The sequence below is a fragment of the Apium graveolens genome, chromosome 11 (assembly GCF_009905375.1).
Source record: "Apium graveolens cultivar Ventura chromosome 11, ASM990537v1, whole genome shotgun sequence".
In the NCBI taxonomy this organism is placed as follows: domain Eukaryota; kingdom Viridiplantae; phylum Streptophyta; class Magnoliopsida; order Apiales; family Apiaceae; genus Apium; species Apium graveolens.
Genome location: NC_133657.1, coordinates 7,046,382 through 7,058,539, shown reverse-complemented (window position 1 = coordinate 7,058,539; position 12,158 = coordinate 7,046,382). Strand labels below are relative to the sequence as shown.

Below are 12,158 nucleotides of genomic sequence, written 5' to 3'. Positions count from 1 at the left end.
GGATCAGACCATTCATGCCTTGGCTTGGGAACTGATGGCTCGTTTCCTGTTGCAGCTCTCATTGGAACATGAGGGCCTCTTTCTATGCAGTCCACATAGGCCTCATCTTGAGAAAGCATATGAAGATGCATCTTTACCTTCCAATGATGGTAATTATCTTTATCTAGAAAAGGAATCTTGACTCCAACATCTTTCTTGTTCATCTTGCTGAATTATTTTGATCTTTAAACTCTTTGTAGATTAAGAGCTTGCTCTGATACCAATTGTTAGTCCCTTAACAATATAGCAAGAATCACAGAAGGGGGGTTGAATGGAATTCTTGAACTTTTTTCTTAAAATAAAAATGTTCAAACTCGAATACTAATATAAGTGTTTTGATTAGCACAATGCGGAATAAAAACTTAATTGAATCAAAACATAAGTAATTAAAGACAAGAGTTTTTAAAAATTTCTAGTGGATTTAAACAATTCCACCAGAGATATATATTATATCGAGAGAACTCTGTGTGCAAGAGTGCTCACAGCCGCTTACAAATTTGAACTATTGAGAATCAGAGAAATGCTAATAATTCTGCTTACAAAGATTTCTCACTTTTTGTATCTCAGATTTGTTTCTATTTGCTACTTCTTGGTTTATATATTACCAAGATTACAAAGTCAAAAGATAGAATCATCATAAAAACTATCAGTCTTGATGCTTTGCTACTTTATTCTCTATTACCCAGTTAATAGGCTTCCTCATTCCTTTTTGCATACATCCCGACGCATGTGACTAGTTGTCACTGTCAACTGATGTTTGAATTCTTTATCCGTTGGGTACATGATCATCCGTCGACTTTATGATCATCCTTTGATGGCTTCATTGATCATCCGTCGACTACTATATTAAACATCCGTTGATAGCCATTTGATCATCCGTCGATGGTTTTGTTAATCATCCGTCGGTAGCTATTTTGTCACTTGACTTCATTTCACTTATGCAGAATTACAAGACATCATTTATGTACAATTAATCAACCTATTCTGCATATCTAGTTAAAGTCAACATGACTTATATGCTACTACAGAATCTATACAAAGGTGTATGCAGAAATATGCTACAGACTCATTATTACATAAGCTACTCACTCGATGGATAATAAGACATCATCCGTCGGGACTATAATGAGTTATCCGCCAGGACTATAATTCTTATCCGTCAACTACTACATTATTTCACTAAGTAAAATCTACTTAGGTGTTTTATTAATGAAATCATCAAGTACATAACATATGCACAACATGGATGATTTGTGATTACTTAAAGATAAGGCATGAGAGAGGTGTCTTAGTGATATAAATAACCACTAAGACACTGTTGGAGTGCAATTTTATGTCATATTTCTTATATTTGGACTTAAGAGCATGTTTAAGGGGGCTGTTGAACTTGCTCTAACACCTCAATCTCATATTAAGAAGATTTGGGAATTTTATTTAGGGGGTGTTTGGTTGATGGTTAATGTGCCGGTTAACATGAATCGGAAACTTAAACCCAAGTGATAGTGTTTGGATTACCAATTTAGTGGTTAGGAATGGGAACTCCATTCTCTCTTGGTGGGTAAATCAAACCCACCATACCCCTTGGGTTTCCATTTTATTCTCATTCCCATTAACCCCCATTCTCATACCCTCCATTCCCATTCCCGATTCTCATCCTCATGTTGCATCCAAACGCCTCCTTAGTTTATACGATAAAATACTACTACCTCTGTCCCGTTCGATTCTATACGTTTACTAGTTGCACGTATTTCGAGGCTTATATAAAGTATAGTTTATTTTTTTTGAATAAAAGTTTAAACATGAAACTTTTATTCAGAAAAAAAAAATTTAAAAATATTGTGGAGTTATATTTTAAATGAGCATTGAAAAGCGTGCCGAAAAGTAACGTATACAGAAGGAGTACTAATATGTACAACAACAAATCATGATATTTTGGAGATCTGTGATCGGCTTATTGTTTATCCAAATTGATTTCATTGGGTCAGGGCTGTAACAAAGAAGCTCCAAATTGTATTCTACATAATGTTGCCGTATTGGATTTTGTTCGTACAAGTTTCTCGGATTTTAATTTTTTGTGCATCTTTATTCTAAGTTAGGCTAATTAGAAAAAAAGTTAAATTTTAAAACTACTATTATTCTATATTCTTTTCTGGTAATCTCAGAAGTCATAAATTTTCACGAGAACTGTATCCTGTGCAATTGTCAAGTCTTAAATAAATCTGACGTACATTTCAGATTACTAAAGCAAAGTACCTTGTTAAACCCGACAATTTGATACACCATACGGACCTTGTCATGATCTTTAATCCGGTTTCCCTTTGAGAAGCTGACAAGCTGAATAGAACTAATGCGACACATAATATCATCATCAGCATCCACAGACCTGGATGTCCAGGAAAAACAGCATTGAATTCTACTCGACCATGACAACTCAGATACGACCTGACTTAAACAGGTGTTTCGTTTTCTTTAATCAACATGTCAATGAGACTGTAAAGTGTTACATGTTTTTCAATAAAGTTGAGCCCACAACAGAATCTGGAATCGATGCCGTGGATCAGCTTATGATCCCTTGACTTAACTAATCTATAGAACTTCTCTCTTTCTCTTCCTTACATGTTTTGGATCTATACATCATACATGGCAAATCTAAAGACTGTTGAACAATTATCCACCTTATTTCTCTGCTTGACGGGGTGCTTTTTCTTCCTGAACTTCGGGATAATCTTGGAATAGCCTCAGGTTGCTTGCATGAAACATCTGCTTTGACGACTTGAACTGTAGTTCAGCTACAGGTTGTTCCTCTAGAGAAGTAGAGACACAACTTTCCCTATGATAAGTTTTTCCCTCTTCTCTCTTGTTTACTCCTGGATGAAGCTCACTTGGAGTTGCAGCACAGCTCTCTCCCCAAAAATGATGCTTTTGCTGGGGTTGTACTTCCGTATAAGTATTAAAAAGGTCCATTGTAGTTGCTGCACCATTATCCGTATAATGAAGATTTTCTGCAAACATGTCGTTGAAATCTTGAAGAACCTCAAAAGGAGTCTTGTCCACCCACACATCATTAAAATCTTGAAGTACCTCAGTAGGTGTCTTTTCTACCTGGAATGCATTGAAATCTTGAAGCACCTCAACAGAAGATTTATTTTCTGTACGTGCCTCATTAAATTGGTGAAGAGTCTCACCAGGTGTCTCTTCCACAAACAGTTCATCAAAATCTTGAAGAACCTCAGCAGGAGTTCTTTCCACCCTTACTTCATTTAAATCTTGAAGGACCTCGGTAGGTGTCTTTTCAACTTGCACTTCAGTTAAATCTTGAAGAACCTCGATTGGAGTCTTTTCCACCTGATCTTTATTGAAATATTGGAGTTCACTAAAATCTTGAAGAACCTCCATAGGTGTCTTCTCAACCTGCATTTCATCAAAATCTTGGAGCGCAGAAGTTGGAGATTCAAGGGGCTTTTTTTCTTCTGCTGTAATTTCTAATACAGGCTGTAAAGGCTCCCCTGGAGTTTCCATAACATCTTCCATTTTATGGGGCTTTGTTGCCTGTACTTCCATTGCTGCTTGCAGAAGCTCGTCTGGAGTTGCAGCAGGATCTAAATCATAGCATCCATCTGGCAAATTTGTTCCTATTTCTTTAAGAACACAAAATGGTACCTGGTGTGAAAAACGTAGCATCTCTCTCCTCGGAATCCATTTGATAGCATCTTTACTTGAGTTTCTCTGATATACTGTTTTGAAGCCATGTAATTTGATCAGAGGGGCGACTTTGATTCCAAGCTCCTCAGAGTAATCATCAAGAACTTCCACCATCTCATACTTATGTCTTACTTCATCTGGAGTTGTGCTGTCCCATTCTGTTGACCAGTTCCGATATACTGCCCATATGTCTCCCCTTCTTGGATAAATCCTAACACATCCCCCCCTGCCAGCCTTCTCACGACTCAAAAGATGAGAAAAGATATTAACTTGATCAAGAATGTCTGTGTTCATTGCTCTGAAATGTCCACAAGATTTAGTAAACCCTGAATCCAGCCAATTCACTAATCCAAATTCAGTATCAGTTTTGGAGCTCAAGTAGCTGATATGTACCTTGAATGGTTGCAGCGATATGACTTGGCGGATCAAACAGTACAAACGAGGCATGCCATCTTCTTCATCATACAATGCCCATATCTGCTTTGGTTGGATGCACTCTTCTGATCTATCCTTATCAAAATCATGGAAGTCTGAGTCTGGGACTGATATTGGCACTGACACAGCTTTCTTGAGCTTTTGCTGATGAAGCGGCCCGTCTTTGATTATACCAACCTCCATAAGTGCCCTTTCATTCTTCTCCACCAGTGCAGCAGCAGCTGAAGCTAGTTTCACTTCTTCTAATTTGTTACGAATTACTGTTCTTGCCTTGTCAATCAACATCTTTCTTGCATCAAATACAGGAGCGGGTGAGTAACGTTTAGTCACAGTTTCAGCTATAGTGGAAATCCTTGTATTACATTTGATATTTCCATTCATATTGCTAAGTTTTACATCCAATTCTGATTTTGACATCATTTCTTCGTTTCCGTTCCGAGTTGCAGTCCGCACCTCAACCTTCATCTTCTTAGCAGGTCTACCTAGCTTTGTGACTGTGGGCTCACTGTATCCATTCTGCCCACTAAAATTCATATCAATAATAGCATCCTTTTGATGATGCTTCCCATTAACTTTTGCTCTACTGACATTTCCATTAGTTTGATGAACAGCATTGGCAGAGTTAGTAGCTAAACCATTGTGATCAACAACTCCGGCAGGGTACGCACTCCACTGTAGCGATGTATTGGGAACACAGTCAGACTTATGCCCAGAGTGATGTCCTGTGACCCCAATCCCCGTAAAACATACAGAACTAGCAGGAATACAGGTCCCCGCACTACATCCATGACTTCCATAACCATTATCAGGTGCATGTGGCCAGGGACTATACGGAAATGAACCAGCGACAGGGGCTGTTCCTGTCTCAACAGCTATGAATACACCACGGCAATTTTTACAGGATAGTCTCTTATTCACGTACTTCCTTAGATATTCATACTGAACATGACAAGAAGTGCATACCGTCCAAAAGGTATCGTGTCTGTTATGAGATGGTACAGACTTGGAACAGGTACCTGTATTCCTTGCAGCATGAACGGAAGAGTTTGTATGGAGGACCCCACATGACATCTGCTTTTTTCTCCTTTGATCATACGACCTTCTTTTAGCATTATCAGATAGCAGTGTAAATGCTTCAGAAACAAGTTTGAATGCGCCGTCAGCACCCACAGTTTTGTTCTTGTCAGGATGGAGCAAGACAGCCATCTTCTTGTATTGTTTTTTCAGAGTCCACTTGTCGCAAAATGGTTCCAATCCGAGAATTAAGTAGAAATCAATCTCTCCACCAAATTCCATCTGAGCTGCATAATAAATTTCGAAGGTAGCAACCATCTGAGATATACCCTCCAGTCCAGGACACAACATCTGAGCTTCTAGGGCATAATTCTTTGCCCCAGAATAGTCTTTCACCGCAAATAACTTTTCAGCATTATCTCTAGCCCTAAGCGCTTCCTGAATGCTGGACTCCATCTCAAAGTTCCAAATGCACCCAAACTTCTGCCAGAAAGCTATAGCGAGCAAAAAATGTCCGCATGAACTACAATCATGAAGATAATCATCTTTACATGCCTGAAAATATACAGAAGTATTACAAAAACTAGCTTTAGGACTAAAGCTATAAATTTGCATACTCAATATTTACTACAAGAAACCATTCTCAATTTCGAGAACTAAATAGTAAAGAATAACTACAAGTAAAAATTACACAGACTATGCCGAGAATTTATCCCCAAAACCCAACTACCAGTGTAACTCCTAAAATGAAACTCGATTCATATAATGTCAAATGCTCAAAGACCGCCACAAAAGATGAGTTCAACATATCAACATGACAACGCAGACACACCTAACTGCCCTTAACTTCTGAGTAAGAGATATACCTTCCACATTCTACAATATAAAATTCATATAATCTTTAAAATCGAATTATCAAAAACCCCCTTTTCCTCACCTCATGTCCCTGCTAAAATTTTACAAAATCCCAAATTTAATTCAAAGATGACAACTTTCTACCCAAGATCTCAACTTTAAGTACCAAGGATCTAAGCAGCCGAACAAACCCTAAAACCCATCTATATACACAACAATCTTTACAAAAACAACATAAAAGTGAGCTTAAACTCACCAATTATCAAACTGAAGTGTAAATCAACCGACCCAGATCACAAAAAGCTTCAACGATCATCAAACAAGCTTCAGATCTTAAAAAAACACAAAAAACACCAACCCATGAGTCCAAAAATCAAGGAAACACCAAGAAACAAGCTTAATACAGCTAAAGATTGAAACTTTATTAAGGTTTCACTAAAGATCAAACAATTTAAGGTTGCTGAGGTCAGATTCCGGCGCCGACAAACCAAGATTCCGGCAAATCGGCGACGAAAAATAACAAAGCACAGTTAAAGTAAAGCACAGTTAATAATAGTTACATATATAGATACATGTTTGTATGTATATGTGTATACAAAAATGAAGCAAACGGCTGTGAGCTGAAGTCATACCTTGTTCTTCTTCACTAACTCAATTGGATATGAAGAAAAGTGGACCTTCTTAATTCATTAAAACTTTGATTCTATATTTATTTGAGTAATTTTCTTTTTTAATTTTAATTCTACTAAATAAATATATTATTTTATTTGTTAGGGTTTGGTGGCAAGTGAGAAAATTATTTATTTAGTAGGGGCACCTTTGTAAAAGTCGATTAGGAATATTTTTACATTTGTAATAATTATGTTTAAATATTGCAATATCCTTGTCTTAAGCATAATTTTACTTGTTTTACAAGGCATATTACATCAGACTTCAATTTATTATTAAAAATATATTTGGTTATAATTTAATCTTAATTATGTAAAAATAAAATTATAAAAAGTTACTCATAGTATTAAATTATAAACATAAGATAAATGAACCACAAAATTATTAAGACATGGCATATTCCTGTAGTAGTTTAGCGAATACAAATTTATTTATTTTCTTTTAAGTAGTAAGAGATAGATGATTCATAAATTAGTGATAATAAAATGTTGTGAAAAATTTTTTTTATAATCGATAAATCTAACAAGAGGGCCGATAATTGAAATTTTAGATATTTGTGTCATATGATCTGTTTTCACAAAATATCCGGCTCCCATTGTAAAGCATAGTAATATTTTAGTTGTGATTATTTTCTACAAGAATATCTAATTCTCATCTTTTTTTTAAAAGAAGAGCAAATGTACATAAATCTGAAAAAAATGTGATCTGAATAATTATAAAAAAGATAAAGAATGAAAGATAAGTATAAGAAAGCAAGAAAAATATGATGCAAACAGGAGGAGACACAAAACATAACATGCAAATTGTGAAAGATGATGGGCAGGGGGATGAATTGACATCACTAGTTGCTAAGGGGGAGATAAATACTCAAAATAAGTAAGAGTAGATTTAAACTGTGCAAATATGCATAATGCATCTTTCATTCAAAATTTGAAATAAGAAATATATTTATGTATTCATATTACATAATTAAGATTATAAATGACATGAATTATGGTAAACTTTATATAAATTTAAGAAAAAAATAAAATTAGTTAAATGTAAAATACAACTAACATTTGTAGTTCTATTTTAACCCAAAAAAATATTTTTACCCTGTCAAATTATAGCAACAAGTACACTGAACAAGGTCCAACTAAACCGGTGTTACATGAAAGTAAAAAACGTCATCACGTGTTTGTGTGTGAAAAAGAGAGATGTTAGCAAAGAAAACATGTGTCTAGAATAAATCGCACAGCCCAAAAGCTACTATTATTATTAACTTCAACAATACGGTAAGCCCCAGATTTCCAATTATAAAGTTAGATACAGCTGCAGAGTCACAGTTAGTAAAAGGACCAAAGGCTTGCACAAGTCTGTTATCAAGGTCCAATTGTCCTCAAACATTTCCTCAACGATTCTTCTTCTTTTTTTAATCATAGAACCACTATGAACCAACCGATAACTTAACCTTTACTCTCCCTTTCTTTTTTACAAAAACAAATTTCCCAAGACGATTTGTATCTTTAATAATGTGCTACCATTCAACGATTTATTAGTATTAATAATTAATTTAACAAATACTACCAAACATTCACAAAGTATCATCATAGAAGACCGATTTCAGGTGACTTAACACCTTTGTATATTTTCATATTAAATTAGTGAAATTGATATTTTTGAGTATCATTATTGAAGTGTGTTTAAGAAAAAGCTGCTAAAATGATGTAAAATTAAAAATGTATACATATTTTTTTTGATAATTGACCACTAAAATTGCTCTAAAAAATATAAAACAAACAAAAAGGACATCCTTTCAGGAAAAAAAAGAGCAAAAAGAACACCGCAGCTCTCGGGCAAGTTTGAAAAATTCGATATGTCACAATATTTGTTGGAGAGAAGATTTGGTATCAACAAAAAGACGTGGTTTTTACATTTAAACAGAATAAGTTCTCTTGAATCTTGACGCATGTGTCGTGATGGGAACCGAAGAAAAAAGTTACCTCATTTTCAAGTTGTTAAGTCGCAAACTCAAACTCCTTACTTTATTGCACAAAATGAGTAAAACATTGCTTATTCGGAAGATTTCACCTGTGACGGGCACTTTTTCATAGTTTTTTTTGTTAATTCGGTGTCCGGATCAACTTTCGCACATCTCAACTAATTTAGAGGATTGTTAGCACACCCATCAAGCATAACAATTCATTTACTTTCGTGTCTGATGAGAGTTTGAAATTATGATATTGGGATGATAAACCCCTAAAATCACAATCTAAACCTATAAGGACATGTCACTTTTCCATAGTTCCATTCAAGTGAAATAGAGGAAAAAATATCTAATAAATCCATCCTCAAAATTATATACTATAATAATATATTAATAGCAGATAACTGAAAAGATTAATTCAGAAAAAAAAATGAATCAAAAAATTTATGCCACTGCACCCAGGCTTGACCTCTAACTTAAAAAATTGTACACGAGGGTGCCTGTAAATCAGACTGCATTGCAAAGAAACATCAACGAAGATGTTTCCTTGTCACCGCCAACTTTTCCTCCACCCAACATTAACCTCTCATAATACTCAACACAAAACAATGACAACCAGAGCTCAACCTCCTGCTTACTCCAAACACGTCTCCCAATGTCCGAACCACCAGGCTTCCCTCGTTTAAGTCTACTCAACACCGGCCTGACGCACACCATGTACAGCTTCCTGTATCCGCCCAGCGCCACGACTACGGGCCGCACTCCCAATGGCGCTGGTGACACGTTGCGGAAGCAGAGGTGCTCCCACAACGAGTCGTTTCTCGTGACGGAGCACCATAGGCGACATACTGAAGCGGCTACACCGAGTGAACGGTCGTCGAGCCGCTTCAGTATTTCAATGAGGATATCTATGTGGTCGTTAATGCAAAAGTTGGATCTCTTGCGTTTACCTATCTCAGACATTGTGAATATAGTAGTAGATGTAACATGAAATGAGCGCAATGTATGTATAAGAAAGAAGAGGAGTATCTAATGGGGAGAAAGGAGCCAAGGAAGAAGGTCCAAGAGCTAGGAAATGGAACCAAATGTTTTGCATAGTGAGGGAGCATATTTCTTTATTATTGGAGGGGGTAAAGCCAAAAATTGTTTTTTGTTGTTTTCATTTTGTAATGTTGAATGCTCTGGGAATTTAATCATAAGTCCGTTGAAAAGAGTTGATAATTTTGTCAAATTCCAACATCTATAGGAGCATAGATCATGGTTCATGAATAATGGAGCATTGTCTGAATAATGGTTCTGAATTATAGCTAGCTACCTCTGCATGGAATTTGTTCCGCAGCACTACGTTTAAGTGTTTGCATTAGTTTCTTGAACGCACTCAATGTTAAAATCGAAAATTGAAATTACCCAAAACCGAAAAATAGTAACGTAGAAGAGCAGAGCAGAGCTAGTATGACTGTAATATGATTAGATGGAGGACAACACTAAACAGCTACATATGCATACAAACTTACAAAGTATACAATAGATACAAGGCCGGGTAAGAGCTAGCTGGCCAGTAACCATATAATGTGGCATATGCATAGAGTAGTTTTCGTGTCACGAGATGGCTAACTAGTACTAGTAACTATTGTCGGTCTTCAATTTATTTGCAAAATCATTTATTATCAACACATCATATAGTATTTGTAAAGTTCCGGGTTCAATTTCTCACAGTACAAGAATAGTGATTATAACGGTAAGATGTCAGTGTGAGGCGTCCTCTATAATTAAAAATTAATAAAGATATTGACTGCATGTAAATTGGTCCAAACACTCTTATCACGAAAATGCATGAGCATCTATCCATCTGCAGGAGGAGTATTAAAAAATATACTGAACTTAACATATAACAGTCATCGTAGGATGAGATATATCAGTCACAATATTTTATCACGGTAACACTCAATTACCATAATAAAATATTGCGACCAGTGTATCCGATCAAATTTGTTGTGAATTACATGTATATGATATACACGAGGCAGTTAGTTTTTTTTCCAGTGCAATAATGGAGTGGTATGTACTTGATAAAAAAATGTGATATCAATGGGTCCATTTACAATCCATGCAAATGCAATTGTTGTTGAGAGTTTGGTCTATAATAGAAATATTTTAAACTTCTTTAAAACACCTAGAATGGACGCAACATATACATTGCATTATTTACTGTTTACTATGGTTATTTGTAGTATGCATAATGGAAGGCAGTGAGATTAAAATCAAATATGTTGTGTATATATATTCCTAGCCAAAAAGGCCTTACCCCACCCCCTGGTTGTGTGTCTACATCAAAATTGTTGGGTATTGGATTGGACTCGTGTGCTGGAGAAGCATAGGAAAGCGATTTAACAATTCTACATTTTTTTACCTTCTTTAGCCAGTTATTTAGTGCCTCCTGCTGTGGAATTTCATGCCCCTCATTGCAAACATTACAACAGCATAATATTCGTCAAGTCCGCTTAATTTTGACATTTCGCACAACGCTTTTATCATGCATTCCATGTATATATGATGGATGTAATGCAGACAAGGTAACAAACTGAAGAAACAAGAGATAAAAGGTAAGCAGAAGGATGCTTAGAGATAAAACCCACAGGCCACAAGACGAGGCCCAGAGTTTTATTCAATATTGAAATGATCTTATTTCCAGAGACGACAAGTAGCCCAAGTTCAACTGCTCTTCTAGATTATACTTAGAAACTATTATCTTTGCTAATTTGATTATGTTTGTCTTTTAGAGTCTGTCCTTAATAAATTATAGATATAAGTATTTGTTTTGGCTTCAATTTATATTTTATGTTGGTGTTTTCTCAACTCCTAAACTTACTATCTAATCCACAATCAAATAAATTCATACAGCCAATAAAGATTTATTCCGAGCTCATTGACGAGAAGGAACCAGGATTTCAAAATAGCGGGGTATAATGAAATATTGTTAATATTATGACGACTTGGTAAAAATATAACACATTTTTAATTAAAAGTCGAGATTTGAAAATAAATTATCTATTAAAATTTTATATCAGTCTAGATTCGCCTCTTTATATCGAGAATTAAATTGAGTTTTTTCGTATTTCGACCAGAGAATCTAACAGAGACATTACCGTGGAGATTCTGAACAAAAAATGAGTCATTCCATGCCCTCGGAGAGCGCTTTGTCGTGCTAGGTCAATGAAAGACCCCTTATTTTTGAAACAAAAAACAAACAATGCTCATTTGTTTTCGCAATGATCATGTGGAGGTTTGGTCCCGATTATTGAGGTGAAGTTTAAGGTAATTTTGGTATTTTAGTAGATGCTGTATCAGATACTGTAATTTATCAACAGAACAGATACTGTAATCTGCCTTCTCCAAGCAATGTGAAATAGTCAATTTTGTGCTCTCAGAACATTACTTTGTTAATCTGCACCTTTCAAGATCACCTGCTGGTCTTGTA

General features: G+C 35.6%; 2 protein-coding genes across 4 annotated transcripts; both read right to left on the bottom strand.

Annotated features, from left to right (window-relative positions):
- Positions 1-2,429: 2,429 nt before the first annotated feature.
- Positions 2,430-6,786, bottom strand: LOC141698418 (uncharacterized). Of its 3 annotated transcripts, none has more exons than XM_074503107.1 (3): positions 6,678-6,745; positions 6,302-6,377; positions 2,430-5,745 (listed from the first exon to the last, which is right to left on the bottom strand). In XM_074503107.1, exon 3 carries the CDS (start codon positions 5,644-5,646, stop codon positions 2,716-2,718), a length of 2,931 nt encoding a protein of 976 aa, XP_074359208.1. In that variant the 5' UTR covers positions 5,647-5,745; positions 6,302-6,377; positions 6,678-6,745; the 3' UTR covers positions 2,430-2,715. The 3 variants fall into 3 exon arrangements, with proteins under 3 accessions (XP_074359208.1, XP_074359211.1, XP_074359210.1); XM_074503110.1 differs by having other exon boundaries at positions 2,430-5,713; positions 6,678-6,717; XM_074503109.1 differs by lacking the exon at positions 6,302-6,377 and having other exon boundaries at positions 6,678-6,786.
- A 2,401-nt stretch (positions 6,787-9,187) lies between these two features.
- On the bottom strand, positions 9,188-9,643 carry LOC141695295 (F-box protein SNE-like). The gene has a single exon (XM_074499552.1). The coding sequence runs from the start codon at positions 9,641-9,643 to the stop codon at positions 9,188-9,190; it is 456 nt and encodes a 151-aa protein (XP_074355653.1).
- Between the last annotated feature and the right edge of the window lie 2,515 nt (positions 9,644-12,158).